At 33.8% G+C, this 16,274-nt stretch overlaps 1 protein-coding gene across 1 annotated transcript in view; it reads right to left on the bottom strand.

The window, feature by feature from the left end:
• htt (huntingtin) overlaps positions 1 to 16,274 on the bottom strand; it is a 688,215-nt gene that overhangs the window by 166,134 nt on the left and 505,807 nt on the right. The window contains exons 40-43 of the mRNA XM_090385445.1: positions 11,877 to 12,054; positions 9,016 to 9,084; positions 5,333 to 5,455; positions 3,495 to 3,671 (exon numbers count right to left, since the gene is read on the bottom strand). Of these exons, the coding sequence (XP_090241571.1) occupies positions 3,495 to 3,671; positions 5,333 to 5,455; positions 9,016 to 9,084; positions 11,877 to 12,054 (547 nt within the window). The remainder of the gene's footprint in view (positions 1 to 3,494; positions 3,672 to 5,332; positions 5,456 to 9,015; positions 9,085 to 11,876; positions 12,055 to 16,274) is intronic.

The following is a 16,274-nucleotide window of genomic DNA, read 5'->3' as shown; positions in this document are numbered from 1 at the left end:
TATTATGCCAACTGTGGGGGTGGTACATTGTTTGACCATTATTGCTTGTGACGTTGTCTTAAGATTATTTGGAGCACTCATCTTGCTTCTCAGTTGTTACCTACGTAGACAGCAGACGTGGTGAATCCCAAAGGGTTTATTCCAACAGCGATATATCCTGAAAGTTCTTGTTGGTAATTAATGTGCCCAGCTCATAGAACGTCCTATTTTCATCTTAAAATACAAATAATATATTACCTGTGTAAATCTAGTATTTGAGTGATTTTCCTCTTGTTCAGCTCAAAAAGGATGAATCCAACCATACTAAATTATAAGTTAAACTTTACAGAAAAACTTAATAGAAATACCTAAAAATGAAGAGCACTAAAATCGTGCAGATGACTTTCATCAACCGGTGAAATACCACCACTTTGCTTATTGGAGGCTTGAAGTGGTGAAACCCATGTTTAGCCTCTAGAGCAAAGTTTCCGGCATTCCCCCCCCCCCCATACTTCTCCTTCAACCCATGCACGGTACTAAGTACTATAGGTTTTGATACCTTTCGTGTTTGGGGTTTTCATAAAAAAAAAAAAAAGACTAAAGTCATGCGACTACACTAGCTTGTGCAAGTGCACTCAATCTTCAAACAAGCCTATGGGGCTGGGAAATTCCATACTGCAATAATTAAGGACAAACACCAGTATATACTGTTGAAGAAGGAGACAGCAGTCTCCGAAAGCTTCAGGTTTTATCACTTTTAATCCAGTTTATTTTAGATAATTTTATTGCTTCGGTATTTTTAACTATATTTTTAATGTTTTTATCATAATTTATTGTAATATTCCGATAGTGTTTTCATTATATTTTATTTCTGTATATTTTATTTTTATAGTAAAAATTTTTAATTCCTTGGCTGGTATTTGTCTTTAATTATTGCAGTAAGTGCACTCAAGCACCTATTAAAAATTAAAAAAACAATAGGTAGTGAAATTCACTAAGAAAAGAAGAACTATTGGTACACTACAAGCAAAATTTAAAAAACCAAAAACAAAGTCAGCTACAAATGGAATAATGACTTCTTTGTCCCTACCAGTGAAATTCCTGTATATAATAGATAAAGCACTATCTGTTGTCCTAGAAGCCCGTATAACTGAGAAGACCTCCACATCAGATTGCACAATTACTAAATCCTTTTCATTATTAAATGCTTTGCTTACATTTTTGTTTATATTCCAGGATGACTATTTTCAGCATCAGAGGAGTTTACTAGATGGAAAATACAAGAATATTACTGTATTCTGTGGTAAATGTTGATTCATGCATGTGACATGAGGAACTCTCTATGCTGAATACCTGTCTAAGGTCATAGTAATAAATAATCTGGGACACACACACACACACACACACACACACACACACACACACACACACACACACACACACACACACACACACACACACACACACACACACACAGGTATGAAGAAAGTGTGAAGAAGCTTTTGTGTTTTATACTATTGAATCTATGGTATACATGAGAAGTGAACTCGAAGAAATGGAGTGATATATGGTAGGACGAAGTGACCAAATACGATATGAAAATGTGACAAATAGTTGGCAAAATAAGACTACATTGCAGCGTTTTCCCAATTTCAATGTCTTCATCAGAGGTCATCCACTTAAATTATGAGAATAATAGCAATGTTCTTGCTTCTGTTTCCGACATGCTCTGTATTCTTATAGAATCTGTGCTAAGAATGAAATTTGAAAATTTGCCACAAGCATAAGACCTAATAAATTATGCCAATAAATGTAATTATAATTGCTGTTGTTTGGTTTTTAAGAGCATTAGCAACTAAGGCCATATTGCTCCGGGGATATGTGGTGGTCATTCCCTGACCTTTCCGCATCCTCTGTATTTGGTGGTCACGGGCTCGAACCCCGGTCTAATCAAGAAGCGTGTGCTATGCACTACTGCTCCTGTCCACCTGGCTATGGAGGCGCCATTATAATTGTTAGTAGGGCATACATTACACTTATGGGCATAATTTATTAGGTCTTATGCGTGCAGCAAAATTTCAAATTTCATTCTTAACACGTGTTCTATAGCATACAGAGCATGTCGGAAACAGAAGCAAGAACATTGCCATCGTTCTCATAATTTCGGTGGATGACCTCTGATGAAGACATTGAAATTGTGAAAAACACTGCAATGCAGCCTTATTTTGCCAACTATTTGTCACATTTTCATATTGTATTTGGTTGTTTTATCCTACCATATATCACTACATTTCTTATCCATTTCTTTGAGTTCACTTCTCGTGTATACCAAAGATTCAATAATATAATATTATTCAATAGTATAATAGTAGATTCAATAGTATAAAACACAAAAGCTTCTTCACACTTTCTTCATACCAATATGTAACATTATGGCTGTAGGGTACGTTTACTTAAAGAATGTCCCTGATCCATAATATTTAATGTTATCTTTCTTTTCACTCCAATTAGTCTCCACACTCTACTCTTACTTATTTTCTTAATTCTATTATATATATATAATTTGTATTAATATTAAATTAAATTGAATAAGTACAAATTACATATACTTTTGCATCCTTTAATGCTGCTTTGCGCTTTTAGGTGCATCTGTCATTCTTATTTATTAATCTTGCTTTCACCGAAACCATTTCATCTACTATATACCTCCATATGTTTACCACACACATATACATATATATATGTGGTGTGTGTGTGTGCGTGTGTGTGTGTGTGTGTGTGTGTGTGTGTATCAAAATATTGTACTTTAACTGCCATTTTTTTTGGAATAATTTCTTTGGATTCTGTTGATGGCACATGCATGTTACTAAGGCATGCCTGCATCAACATGTCTTAATTACTACTATTTAATCCCCCCCACCAAACATTTGCATGACCAACAAATCTAGATATCGAATCTGCTATGCCTTCATCCATGTCACTATAAATATCAGATATAGCAAAGAACCCAGCACTGAACCCCACAGAATTTCACTCCAGCACTTACAGAAAAAGCCATTTATAACTGCCCCTTTGCCTACTATCATTTAACTAACCTTTAATCCATTGTAGTGTACCTTCCAACCAATGGCATATTGTTCTAACTTAAATAAAGGTATTTATAACTATTGGGGGATATACCTGCTACTCCCTTTGCCTAAGATCAGCTAATACAGAGCTGACTGAAAATGCCTTAAGAATTCCTCTGGGCTCAGATGAGATTCAAAACCAAACAGCATCACAAGCTTTATTAAAGGTGTAAGTATATTACTGTATTTCAAAATTTTTTAAAGTCAGTTATTTCAGAATAAGCTCAATAAGTTCTTTCACAAAAAATGCTTGTTTTAACTATCACTTAAAAAAAAAAAAAAAAAATTCTTAAAACTGTTTTCACACGTTTACTACATAATATAACTGTAGTGCCAAAATTTTAATTACTGAATTATTACACAAGCTAATTTGTTCCCGATACTCACCAAGTAAATTAATGCGATAAATATACTGCTTAAGAACATCTCTCTCTTGAAGATATTCTCCTGGAGGAGGAGGGACACTTGTTTTGTATTCTCCTCCTATCTCAGGATTCCACCCTAACTTCCAGAGTATAGGTGGTGTCCGGGCAAAACTGTTCACTAATGGTAGCCTGGCCAAACCTGTTGGTAAAAATAATACTCATTCTTAATTTTTTTTCCACATACAAAGTTCTGGTTTTAAAAACTTAATACAAGTAAATTTAATAAGTTCCTCCTAATTACATTAATTATTTTGTTTTTTTATATATATATATAAAAGGTTCTACCAAAAAGATTGTCTTTGCCATGGCAACAGAGATGAGGGTATGGAGTTCTGCTGCTAGATGGTGATGGTATGTATATCTTTGTGATAATTTTGGTGTTAGCCCGCACTTGTCTAACTTATATCAGTGTTATTTTATGTGAACAAGTAAGATCCTGTTGTGCATCCTTTATGTTTCTGCATTTTGTTAAAGATTAAAAAAAAAAAAAAAAAGAGCTGCATCAAGTTCAGCTACAAAAAAACACGAAATGCTAAGATGACACACTGATGATATGACATACTGCTAAGGTGATATTCCGACATGTGTCGTTATATCACCTTACAATTGTGCAATTACACAGCTTTCTCTTTTAATGGATTTATTTATTGAATACATCAAAAAATAAATTTTCACAAAGTTCATGGCACCACAACCAAATGTATATGGCACCCAGTTTGTGAACCACTGCCTTAAATTCATGTATACCTAATGAAATATATAACTATACCCCATTAAGTAATAAAAAATCATAAAATTTAAGGTCGACATTTTTCATCCTGTTGTTGACTGTTATTTGGTTTTTAGGAGCATTAGCAACTAAGGCCATATTGCACCGTGAATATGCAGTGGTCATTCCCTGACCTTTCTGCATCCTCCATAGTTGGTGGTGACAGGCTCGAACCCCGGTCTAATCAAGAAGCGTGTGCTAAGCACTGCTGCTCCTATCCATCTGGCTACGAAGGCGCCATCATTTTTCATCCATCCAACCTTTCTCGTGAATGGAAACTATTTTCAGAAAACTGTTTCTTCCAAAAGTAATCATACAAGATGTTCAATTTATTAGAGCAAATGTGCTCAAGGAGTTACACAATCAAAATCAGTATGTGTACCTTAAAAAAAAATTAAATTAAAAATTAAGCTGTTATTTTTGTTTAACTTTTTGAAAGTTTAGTGTAATAATTCTGAAATAAAGCATTTGCAGCAAACGATTATATGATCCACCCCATCTCTTTGGAACTTATAATACAGTCCAGAATTTCATGCATATACTTTTTAAACACTCAGCATATGCTTGCATTTTCCAACTTGGATAGACTTTTTTTTTGTATGATTTTCCAGGTATTATACAGCTTTGATATCTCTGGACCACTCTATTAACTGCCATGGTCTGCAGAATCATTGCACCAAACATCCTGGCGCACTATGGCCACAGATGCCCATGCACCAAAAAAATCCCCAAACAAACAAACAAACCAAACATCCAGTCATCAATGATAAATTCTGACTGGACCTTTGTTTATAACATTTTAAATTGGAACTAAATGATTGATTTCCTTTCATTAAATGCTATCTAAACTATAATACTGCAAACTGTTTTTGTTTGTCATATAATGATGCAATTCATGTTATGACAGCATGAATTGTATCTTCATAGCATATTTCAAAATAAATAAAAATAAAGTGCAATTAAGTGTTTACTAGTTTGTTACTATTATGACAATTTTTTTTTTAAATAAAAACCAAAAAATGAACATATACCTCTTATCGCACTTTTTAGAACTCTGCTGATAAAATCAGGAACATCTGAATGCTCTTCTGCCTGTTCTAGCCAACCAACCAACTCAGCAATTTGACTACATGCTTTTTGAGCTTGTAATTGCTCTGAAATAATTCAGAAAAAAAATCAATTTTACAATCTAAAACATTCATTTTTATAAGTAGTAATCTTTTTTTTTCCTTCTAAAATAAGTTTAAAAGAAGTATATGAGGTAGCATCAAAGAGGTCCAGAACAGAAGCCGTATTTTGAATCCATTTAATGGCTTCATAATGAATATACTAAGAAGCCTATAAACATGGTTACCTTCAAAACTACTCTTTAGCAGTTTAAAAATTTCTAGAAGTCATCATGCAATACAATTTTCAAAGCCTTTTAAAACTTCACTGCATACTCAAAGTGGCAACCCTTCAGTCAGCCCATTCATGGAAGGAGGAAGGGCACTACAGTACCATGATTGACAAGTTGCTATTGCAATGGAAGTGACTAATGTACTGGACAATGCCATACAAGTACCCAAACCTTGGTTACCCACATTGTGGTTCTTCAGATTAAATGCCCTTGCTCAGAAGAAGTCCATCTGAGGAAAGAGGTTCTTGCCTGTAGACAAGCAAGTGCCTCTGTCTGCCTCAAGAATAAGCTTGAGGTGCATACCCTGCCAGTCAGAAAGAGTTTCAACATCACTTTTCCTTTCAAATGATCCTGCCAAAATGTCTTAGCAAAGGTGATTTACTGTGGAGTGTCATTTACCTCAAAGATCACAGAGACAACACCAGGTTTTGTCCTGTGTTATTTCAGAGGAAATTCTGGATCATTATCCACTGTGTTGATATGATCATCACTAATCCATTCTGCAGCCAGTCATTGCATTTTTCCTGCATTAGCATTCCTAGTACAATGTGCTGGCAAATATGATGCACTTTCAGATCCTTAATGATTATGATATGGCAACTACCAACTGATTTAATCAGAATACACAATCTCCTGTAACTGTTTCACATTATCCTTGTTCCTATCAAAGAATCCTAACTAACTGAACTTGTTTGTTATTTGGATTTTAGGAGCATTAGCAACTAAGGCCATATTGCTCCGGGATATGCGGTGGTCATTCCCTGACCTTTCCGCATCCTCCGTATTTGGTGGTGACGGGCTCGAACCCCGGTCTAATCAAGAAGCGTGTGCTACGCACTGCTGCTCCTTCCCACCTGGCTACGGAGGCGCCAACTGAACTTGTGATGCTATTCATCTTGTATGTATAGACACACAAAGGTGATCAACAACTGAATACAAGTTGTAAATAACTTGTATTCTTTTCTGGCAAAGAACTTTTTTGAAGCTACCTCATATTTACAAATTGCATATTCTATAAGCAAAATAAAATTCAAGAACTGACTGATAAAGGGCAGAGAAAATACAGGGGGGGCACTAACATAAAAAAAATTCATGTACTAAATTTTAATTATGGCAATTCTTGGAAAAGCATACAAATTCACTTCTTGTAGTCTTGACACCAAAATTTTCATATATCAAAAGTTGAAGATCTAAGAAGTTAGAAGAGAAAGAATAGTTCTTTGGTTCGGTTTTAACAGTTCAGAATAACTAAGAATAGGTCATCAATCTTTTGGTTTCTTTGGGCTTGGCATTTTAGGAATTGGAAAACATGCTTACAAAGAATTTAGAAAATATTCCCCTCTCAAATTGATGAAGAGCTACATTATTGTTTCAAGTGTATACTGGGTGATTCAACAAAACATGGCATAACTTCAGGAGCTGATTTGTGAGGTAATTTTAAGTAAAAAGTTCATATTAACACGGGGGCAATTCTGAATTAAGGAGTTATGTAATCTTCATAAATTCCCAGCAATGCATCACTGAAAATTGCATTTCATAACTCATGTGACCTTGACTGAACATAGCCTGGCAACATATGCAGTGTGCAGAGCAATGTCATTCCTTTGTGCAGAGCTATGCCGAAGGTGAGGTGAACGAGGCTCTTGCCTCACGTGAAAAGCTGAAAGGAGTGCCAAAAGAAAGATTAAATAATTGCCATCATTAACAGTAGGGTACAATTTTTCATTCTTGCCTCAGGAACTAATATGGCTCGGCATGGCCCTGCCTTTGTGTTCCAATATTACTTTCAAGATGCTTTTTACATTTACAAGTGCTGAATATGCACTTATGCAAATATGGTATATATTTATGGATTTTGTGATGGAAATGCCATTTGCATTGTTACATCCTATAGGATGTAACAATGGTGGATTAAGCTTCATCCTATTCAGTGATGAAGCTTAATTCACCTGAGATGGTTTCAACAACACACAATTCCCAGGTTTTGTCAGAAATGAACCCCTAAGCAACTGTGGAGAATAATTTTAAACACTCATTCAGTGTTATTGTATGGTGTGGAATTCTCTATGATCAGTTGATTGGGTCATTTATTTTTGAGGGTCATCTTTTTGGACACATCTATCTACAATTCTGCAAAATGAATTGCTTCAACTTTTAGAAGACATACCTTTGGCTATATGATGTCAGATGTATTTCCAACAAGACAGAGTAACTTCTTGTTGTTCTTGTACAGTAGTTACTCACCTTAAGTGGTCCACAAAACTGGCCATTTAGATCACCAGACCTAAATCCTTTAGATTTTTGCCTGTGGAGCAGATTTTTTTTTTTTGTAGTTGTTGGCGCATAGGCTTCTGTGGCCATAATGCACCTCCCAAGGTTTTTTTGCAGTACTTTGATCCAAGCCCGAGGCGGGAATCGAACCCGCGACCTTTGGGTTGCCAGGCAGGCACTTTACCCACCCGGCTAGCCCAGTCGGCGTGGAGCAGATGAAAGATCTTATATACCACAAAAGTGCAAACATGAGATGCATTACTTGATTGCATATTGAATGCTATAGCTGACAAAAAGACAACCATGATGAGCTAACATGAGTAGCACATGCGTCACACACAAATGGCAACAAAATGCATTGAAGTGGTGTTTTTGAGAATTTATTCTAACCATACATGCGTGTGTATCTATAAACATAGATTGTACCTTTCCTAAATAAAAATAAATAAATCAACATTTTGTCAGTTACATATCTTTATTGTTATTATTTTTATTTTATACTGTTCATAATTACCTTGTTTTTTTTCCATAAGCTTCAGAGCCATGGCTCTGCAATTGTTTGAAATTGCACCCATGTGTATATGCATTTTTTTAAACTCAAAATTGCCTCAGAAATCAGCTTCCGAAGTTATGCCACATCTTTAAGAATCACCCTGTACAGACCAGATAATTTAATTACAAAGTTTAGGATTAAATCCTGAACTGATTCTTTATTTATCAAGGAATGATTAACTTTTTCTTTCAAAATTTGGTTGATTAGATATATAGAAGAGAGTGGTGAATTCTTTAAAGGATTATTAGGACATGTGAGGTCAGAATTTCAAAAATTAGTTTCTGAAACCTACAAGCATTATCAAACCAACTCAGCATATTGGGAGTGAGGTGGGAAACTGGATGAAATATAATCTCTTTTCTTCTAATTTTCTACACCCCAAAAATTTATTCATGCTGATGTTATTCTTTATTAGACATTGTTTTTAAATGTTTAGAAGCACAAAGTTTTTTCTGATAAAGACACATTCAAATGGATTAAAAAAACCTCACCTGGGACACCTTGCATTCCTGCTACTGCAAGAGGAAAATTTACAGGTGAAATGCATTCTTTTCTCTGTACTAGACAAAATAAATAGAGAAACTTAAATCAATCTTATAATAAACTTGAAAGATTTAAAATTAGAAAAAGAAAATGTTACCAAAGCCTGTGGATATTACAAAATTTCAATTTTTGAGAATAAATTTCAACAGAAATGCCATTTTTGTGAAATTAAATGAGAGAAATGTTTTGAACCTGAAAACTAAACTTACTTAATTTTAATAATTACTAAATGCAAATTTATTCAGGAACCTTTTCTTTTTCCAAAAATGGCATTCCTTATGTTGTTAACTGAAAGCAGTCATATTTATCAGTACATAGGTTTAACTGAATCGGATCATTTAAATCTGGACATGTTGGACAGATAACCTGTGTGATCAAGACTCATTAATATGGTTAGGGCCAAATGTTTTTTAGCTTTTCAACATTTTTAGGATTATTTAAAATGGTATATAATGAAAAAAATTGCATAAACAGATTTATGTTATTTATTGTAATATTTATACATACATATAATTTTATTAATAAGAAAAACGAAATATAAATTCAAGGTAAAATTACAAAAATTCAATATTAGCGGGTCTCGATCACACAAGTTATCTGTCCAACATGTCTAGTATAAATTTGATACAACAGGATTCCCATAATGTTTTTTTATACAATGTCATTAACTTTTAAAGCTCATGAAAAAAATTATATTGTTAATTAATTTTAGAATTGTCTTTTATTATCATGATAGTTCCATTTGATTTTATGGAAATTTGAAAAGCTCTATGGAAATTTGATTTCAGTTAATGGGAGATTTGGTCAATGGAACAAGCTATCATCTACTCTTGATGAGACAAAGTTCATGTAAATTCAAAGAGAGACTAGACAGATGGAAGTCAAAACTGAGGAAAGACTCTCTCTCCCCACCACCACCACTAGATGCAAAGAATGTTACTTTTCTTTTGCAGTTTCATCTTCAGTCAATACTAGTATGGTGTTATTTTTATTGTGTTAGCAGTATGGTATGGTCTCATCTCACAAATTGCAATAGTTTTTGCACCTGATGCTTACAGGTTTTGTTACTTTTTTTTTTTTTTTTTTTTTGGGTAGTTGTTGGCGCATCAGCTTCTGTGGCCATAATGCACCTCCCAAGGTTTTTGCAGTACTTTGATCCAAGCCCGAGGCAGGATTTGAACCCGCGACCTTTGGGTTGCTAGGCAGGCACTTTACCCACCCGGCTAGCCCGGTTGGCTTTGTTTTGTTACAATAGGAATATATTTTAAATCAAGGGTGGGTAACCTTTATAAATGGTGGGCCAAATAAAATGTCTGTGAGGTACACAATGGACACTGCTCTTCATGGACTATCGTTATTATGTTATATGGAGTCCCCCAGGGTTCGGTGTTGGGTCCACTGTTGTTTTACATATTTATTAATGATATTGATGAAGGTATATCAGGCTTAATGTCAAAGTCTGCAGATGATACAAAGGTTGGCAGGATTAATGTTAATGATACTAATTACAGTATGCTACTGCAACATGATCTAGAAAAGTTTGGCTGATGGGCTGAGAAGTGGCAACTGAAATTTAACACTGACAAATGCAAAGTACTGCATATGAGTAGAAGTAACCTCAGAGAAACATACCAACTGTGTGGTATTACACTATGGGTGGTAGAAAATGAAAAAGACCTGGAAGTAATTGTGCAATCAGATATGAACTTTTCTGAGCAGTGAAGACAGGCTGCCAGAGCAGGTCATGAAGTATTGTCAATGATATGCAAGAATTTTGCAAGTAGGGAAAAGGAGGTGATTATCCTTTTGTATAAGGCAATGATCAGGCTACACCTTGAGTACTGCATACAGGTCTGGAGATCTCATTTTAGGAAGGATGTAGAGTTGCTTGAGTGAGTACAGAGAATTTTTTTTTTTTTTTTTTTCGTGTGCTAAAAAACTTGTTCTCTAGGTAGTGTTAATGGATGACAAATTGGTTCTGAAAATAACAATCTTTCTGAAATTAAATAATATTTAACTTAATGCTTTGAAAACTCAGTTCGCAACTTGCTAGCTACGAATTCTGTTTAGAAGACTTTCACTACTGACCATGGTCTCACAAACCCATGCTGTAATTGAAGTGTGCTATAAATGTAACTACGAATTCTGTTTAGCAGACTTTCACTACTGACCATGGTCTCACAAACCCATGCTGTAATTGAAGTGTGCTATAAATGTAGACTTTAGTCTGGCCATTAAACTGCTGTTGATACCTAACTTGAGTGACATTTTGCATGTCACTTTCTTTGGACATTTAGTAAAAATCTGGTCACAAAAGCTTTGTTTATTTCTGTTACTTAACTGTGATGTCTTCCACTTCACAGTGCAATGACACATTTTTCAAAAGAATGAAGGTTACTTGAAAGCAAAGTATACTGACTGAAACTAGGAAAGAAGGCATTAGTGTTTTCTTGCATATCATTGATAGATTAATGTCAAAAATTTCTGTTCTTATGGCCAGTGTAAATATATGTCTCTTAGTATACTTATTTATGGCAATTTTATTTGCGTATCCACTTAGTTTTTTAAAAAATAATTCAATACTGACAGAAAGCATACCTTTTGTTTACTTAGTATTTAATTTTGTGTGTGTGTGTATATATATATATATAATTTATTATAGCCTAAGTAAAATAAGTACTATATATATATATATATATATATATAGAGAGAGAGAGAGAGAGAGAGAGAGAATACTGTTGAATATAATTACTCAAACAGTAAAATCTATATAAATAATTAAATAATAAACCATATTAAATTTACTTACATAATAAAATAAGTTGAAATATGGCACCAATAGAAGAACAAACCCATGTCATGTGGTCTTGCCAACCAATAACTGCTGAGAGACTAGGATTTTTTAACACAGCATCCAATAATTCTAATGCAGTTTTTAAATGTTCGCATGAAACATTTTGCTTTGCTTCAACAATCCAATGAATTGCCTTGTAAAATAAAAAGGTAACTTATCATAATCATTCATATTTCTATAATAAAAAAGAGAAAAAACTCCCAAAATATTTTTTAATATTTAACAACACATATTCATGAAAAATTATAGTTATTCCTTTCATTCACTTTTAATGCTCTTTTAGTTCTAGGTAAAATAAAAAAAGTAACTTTACAATGTTCTTTTCTTTTTCTCCTCTTCCTCTTCTTTCTTTTTTTTTAAACTGAATAGTTACCTGTGTGAGGAGGGAAGCATATAATTTGTTTTCTTATCTACTTGTTTTTGTTTTTTTTTTTTTTTTTTTACCAGTGCAAAAAGGCCTGTGGCTTCCTTGCACTATATGGCGAATACTATTAGCCTCTTGACCATCCCTTTATTCATAGCAGTAATTTTCCCTCAATCCCACATTGTTCCAATTTGTACAAAACAATATCAAAAGCTTTATTGAAATCTAAACACATGAAATGAAAATTAATTTTTACATCCAGTACCTTTGTGCATCACACGCTTCTTGATTAGACCGGGGTTCGAGCCCGTCACCACCAAATACGGAGGATGCGGAAAGGTCAGGAAATGACCACCGTATATCCCGGAGCAATATGGCCTTAGTTGCTAATGCTCCTAAAAACCAAATAACAACAACAACCTTTGTGCATATCTAATAATACTTTTGATTAGATATATATAGAAGATATATAAAATGCTTCACCAATTTAATTAGACAAGTTTTTCTTTTATGAATCCATGCTGTGATTACCATCAGGGCCATTCCTGGCTCCTTGACTGCCTGTGTGCAGCAAGTTTTTGGCACCCCTTTACACCATATTTTAAAAAAGAAAAAACTTTTAGTTTTTACTGAAACTGGTAAAAAACTACATTATAATCCTATCCTATACATAATTCTTGAAGTGTCCTTCTGCTCATCTGTCCCCCGTTCTATTTTAAAAATCGTTTGACTAAGAGAAATATGGTAAACTTTGTTTCTACTCTCTAGGAGAAAATTCCAGGAAAACTATCCTCATTTTTGACCCCAGAAGAAAATTATGTTTCCAAAACAATAATAAACGTAAAATTCGATTTTTCAGCTTGGGAATCAGTTTCTTTTGCAGAATTAAATTTATATTTATGAACTAACTACAATAGAACATGAATCATTTTAAAGAAAATTCCATAAATATTTGTTGTAATTTTTACAGATTTCATTCCATATTTATGACTAAGAATTATGAGATACTGTATTACGAAATCATCAGATGAAGATATTTTTACATAATACATTTTTTGTGCTGTTAATGGGGCTTCAGGGTTCTATTCTCACTGCATACATTCTTTGATACAATGACAAGAGTTCAATACATTTTCCTACTAATTATGTTTTATCATAACTAATTTTCTAATTGTAAGGCATAATATAATTCTCAGAGAATAAAAATTCATATAATGAATGTAGTTTACTACTTGTGGTGCCTAGGGGTATGTGCGCCTGCATTTTAATTTAAAAAATACGCCTTTTAAAGCAGGAAACAATAAACAATTTTTGCTTAGCATTTTTTAATTTCAATTTCAATAATTTTATATGAATGCACATATACGGAATTATTAAGAATTTAAATATAAAACTAAAAGACACTAAACTACAAAAAAAAATAATAAAACAACATTAAAAAATACTTATGCAGTCAGCTCACAATTTTTAATTTTACATAACTTTTCATGCTTTAATTGTAGCAAATACTTTGATTAAATTGTCCATATCAATGCTCTGTGAAATAAATCATTTTCACAGAGCATTGATACAGCAATTATTGCAAGGTCACTTAGTCTTCCTTGAAGCATTGTAGATCTTAAATAATTTTTAATGATCTTTAATTTAGAAAAAGATCTTTCACCAGTTAAAACAGAAACTGAAAGTGTCAAAAAAATTCTCAGTGCTATAGCAACATTTGGAACTGCATTTATTATATTATTGTTACATATCATTTTAGTAAACTCTTTTGGATCGTCACTACTATTATTTAATGCCTTTAATGATTTCAGCTCTTCAAAAAGTTCTTTGTTGTTTATATCACTTTCGCAGGTTGAAAGATCTGTCAATTTTATATGTAAATTACTGCAATGCATTTTAAGGACTTCATCATTTAAATCAGAAAAATTTAGTAAGAAGTTGAAGCACGCATCTATATCTGATAACATATCAAATCTAGTTTGTATTGAATTTATTGCTGTATCTAAAAGTGTAAAATAAAAGTCCACCTTACATTTAAATATTTGGCCTGTGATTTGGTCGTCTGGTGATTCATAATCAAATTGATTTTTCACGTGTCTTGTTCTCAAAGCTGCGGCCACAGGAAATGCGGTTTCCAAATCCAAGTCATTCGATAATGAGAAAGACTCAGAAATACACTTTTCAAAATATTTTATCAAATTGTTCAAGGCTTCTGTACATTCTGCAATATTTATTTTAGGTATTCGCAACGTCTTACTAACAACATTGACTTTATTTAGAATACCATACCATACGATAATCGATATAACGAATCTTTGTGGCAAGGGTTTGAGCAAGAATTTTAGTATTTATGTCTCTACTCTGGTCAGATATTAATTGTAGCAATGTGTCATAAATTTCACCAAGTTGAAATCTTAATGGTACAACTGCTTTTATTCTACTTATGCGTATCGCTCACGGATTTTAATGTGAATTTTGGAATATTTTCTATTAATTTTTCCCCATCTGTATGAGGGGGAAGAAAAGAAAATGTATAACTCTTGCACAATATCGTAAAATTTTCGAAAGTGACTTTTGCTGCACATTGATTACTAAATTTAAAGTATGAGAATTACATGGTACAAACATTGCACAACTATTTGCATCTTTGATAATTTGAATGCCAATATATTTTCCACTCATATTGGAGCATTATCATAATCGAACAGTGGTAGATGGCTTTCATCAACCGGTGAAATACCACCACTTTGCTTATTGGAGGCTTGAAGTGGTGAAACCCATGTTTAGCCTCTAGAGCAAAGTTTCCGGCATCCCCCTCCCCCCATACTTCTCCTTCAACCCTAACCCAAGCACGGTACTAAGTACTATAGGTTCTAATACCTCTCGTGTTTGGGGTTCACATAAAAAAAAAAAAAAAAAAAACCTTGACCCCTCATTTTATTCAGTTTTAAGTTATATTTTGGGAATAAATCATTTAATACTAATGTACATAACCCCTTACCTGTTGTGTCCTTAATTTGACGAAATCTCGAAAAATGTTCCCTTATTTCTATGTCATTGCCAGTATATATACTTTTAATGTATATATATACTGGCAATGTTAATTGTTCAACATGGCTACTGTCAGGTGTGCAATTTAGAATAATTAGGAAATACTTGCTATTTTCAACTTTACCTATTTCTTTTCTTATTTTGTCAGCAATTAAAGAAATAATTTCATTCTGAAATTTACTTCCCAGATAATGTGGCATATATATGACTAATATTTTTTTTTAATATTGGAAAGGTGAACCTTCTATCACTAGATGGTAGATGTCTCTCATCAACCGGTGCAATACCACCAATTTGCTTATTGGAGGCTTTAATATTGGAAAGGTGATCCATCTTTCACTAGGTGATAGATGACTCTCATGAACCAGTGCAATCCCCCAACTTTGCTTACTGGAGGCATGAATTGGTGCAATACATGTTTAGTCTCCAGAGCTAAGTTCCGGCCAACCCTTCCCCATCATGCAGTATGACTGATGACTTTTGAGGTTATAATGAACATCATGGTGAGATCTGATCTTCCTTACACTTCGAGGGTAAAGCTCTAAAACGGTGTTCGCAGGTCGGCCGCTAGTTAGTACACCGGAACGAACCTATTGGTAACTCTTTAAGAGGCTTCTGGATCAGCTAGTGTATAATCGTGCTAACTCTACTCTGCCAGATAGTGACTGGAGGGAGTCCGAGTAATAGTGTATATGTGGGGGCCACGTTATGTCAAGGATCTGGGTATATTCTTACCATGTGTACACCATATCCAAAAATTTCATTACTTCATACAGCATGTCCCCTTCATACAGCATGTCCTCCTTCTTCTTACACCATGAATTGTCAAACTAATAGAGTAAGCTTATCTGCGAAAAGATCTAAACCTCCCAAACACTTCCTAGTTCATTTCACAAATATATCAGTTCTAATCTCAACGATGTTCATTTCCACTTGCA

The sequence above is a fragment of the Mastigoproctus giganteus genome, chromosome 11 (genome assembly GCF_048544385.1).
Source record: "Mastigoproctus giganteus isolate SK-2022 chromosome 11, ASM4854438v1, whole genome shotgun sequence".
Classification (NCBI taxonomy): domain Eukaryota; kingdom Metazoa; phylum Arthropoda; class Arachnida; order Uropygi; family Thelyphonidae; genus Mastigoproctus; species Mastigoproctus giganteus.
The sequence above is the reverse complement of the archived record's forward strand: the minus strand, read 5'-3'. Positions and strand labels throughout refer to the sequence as shown.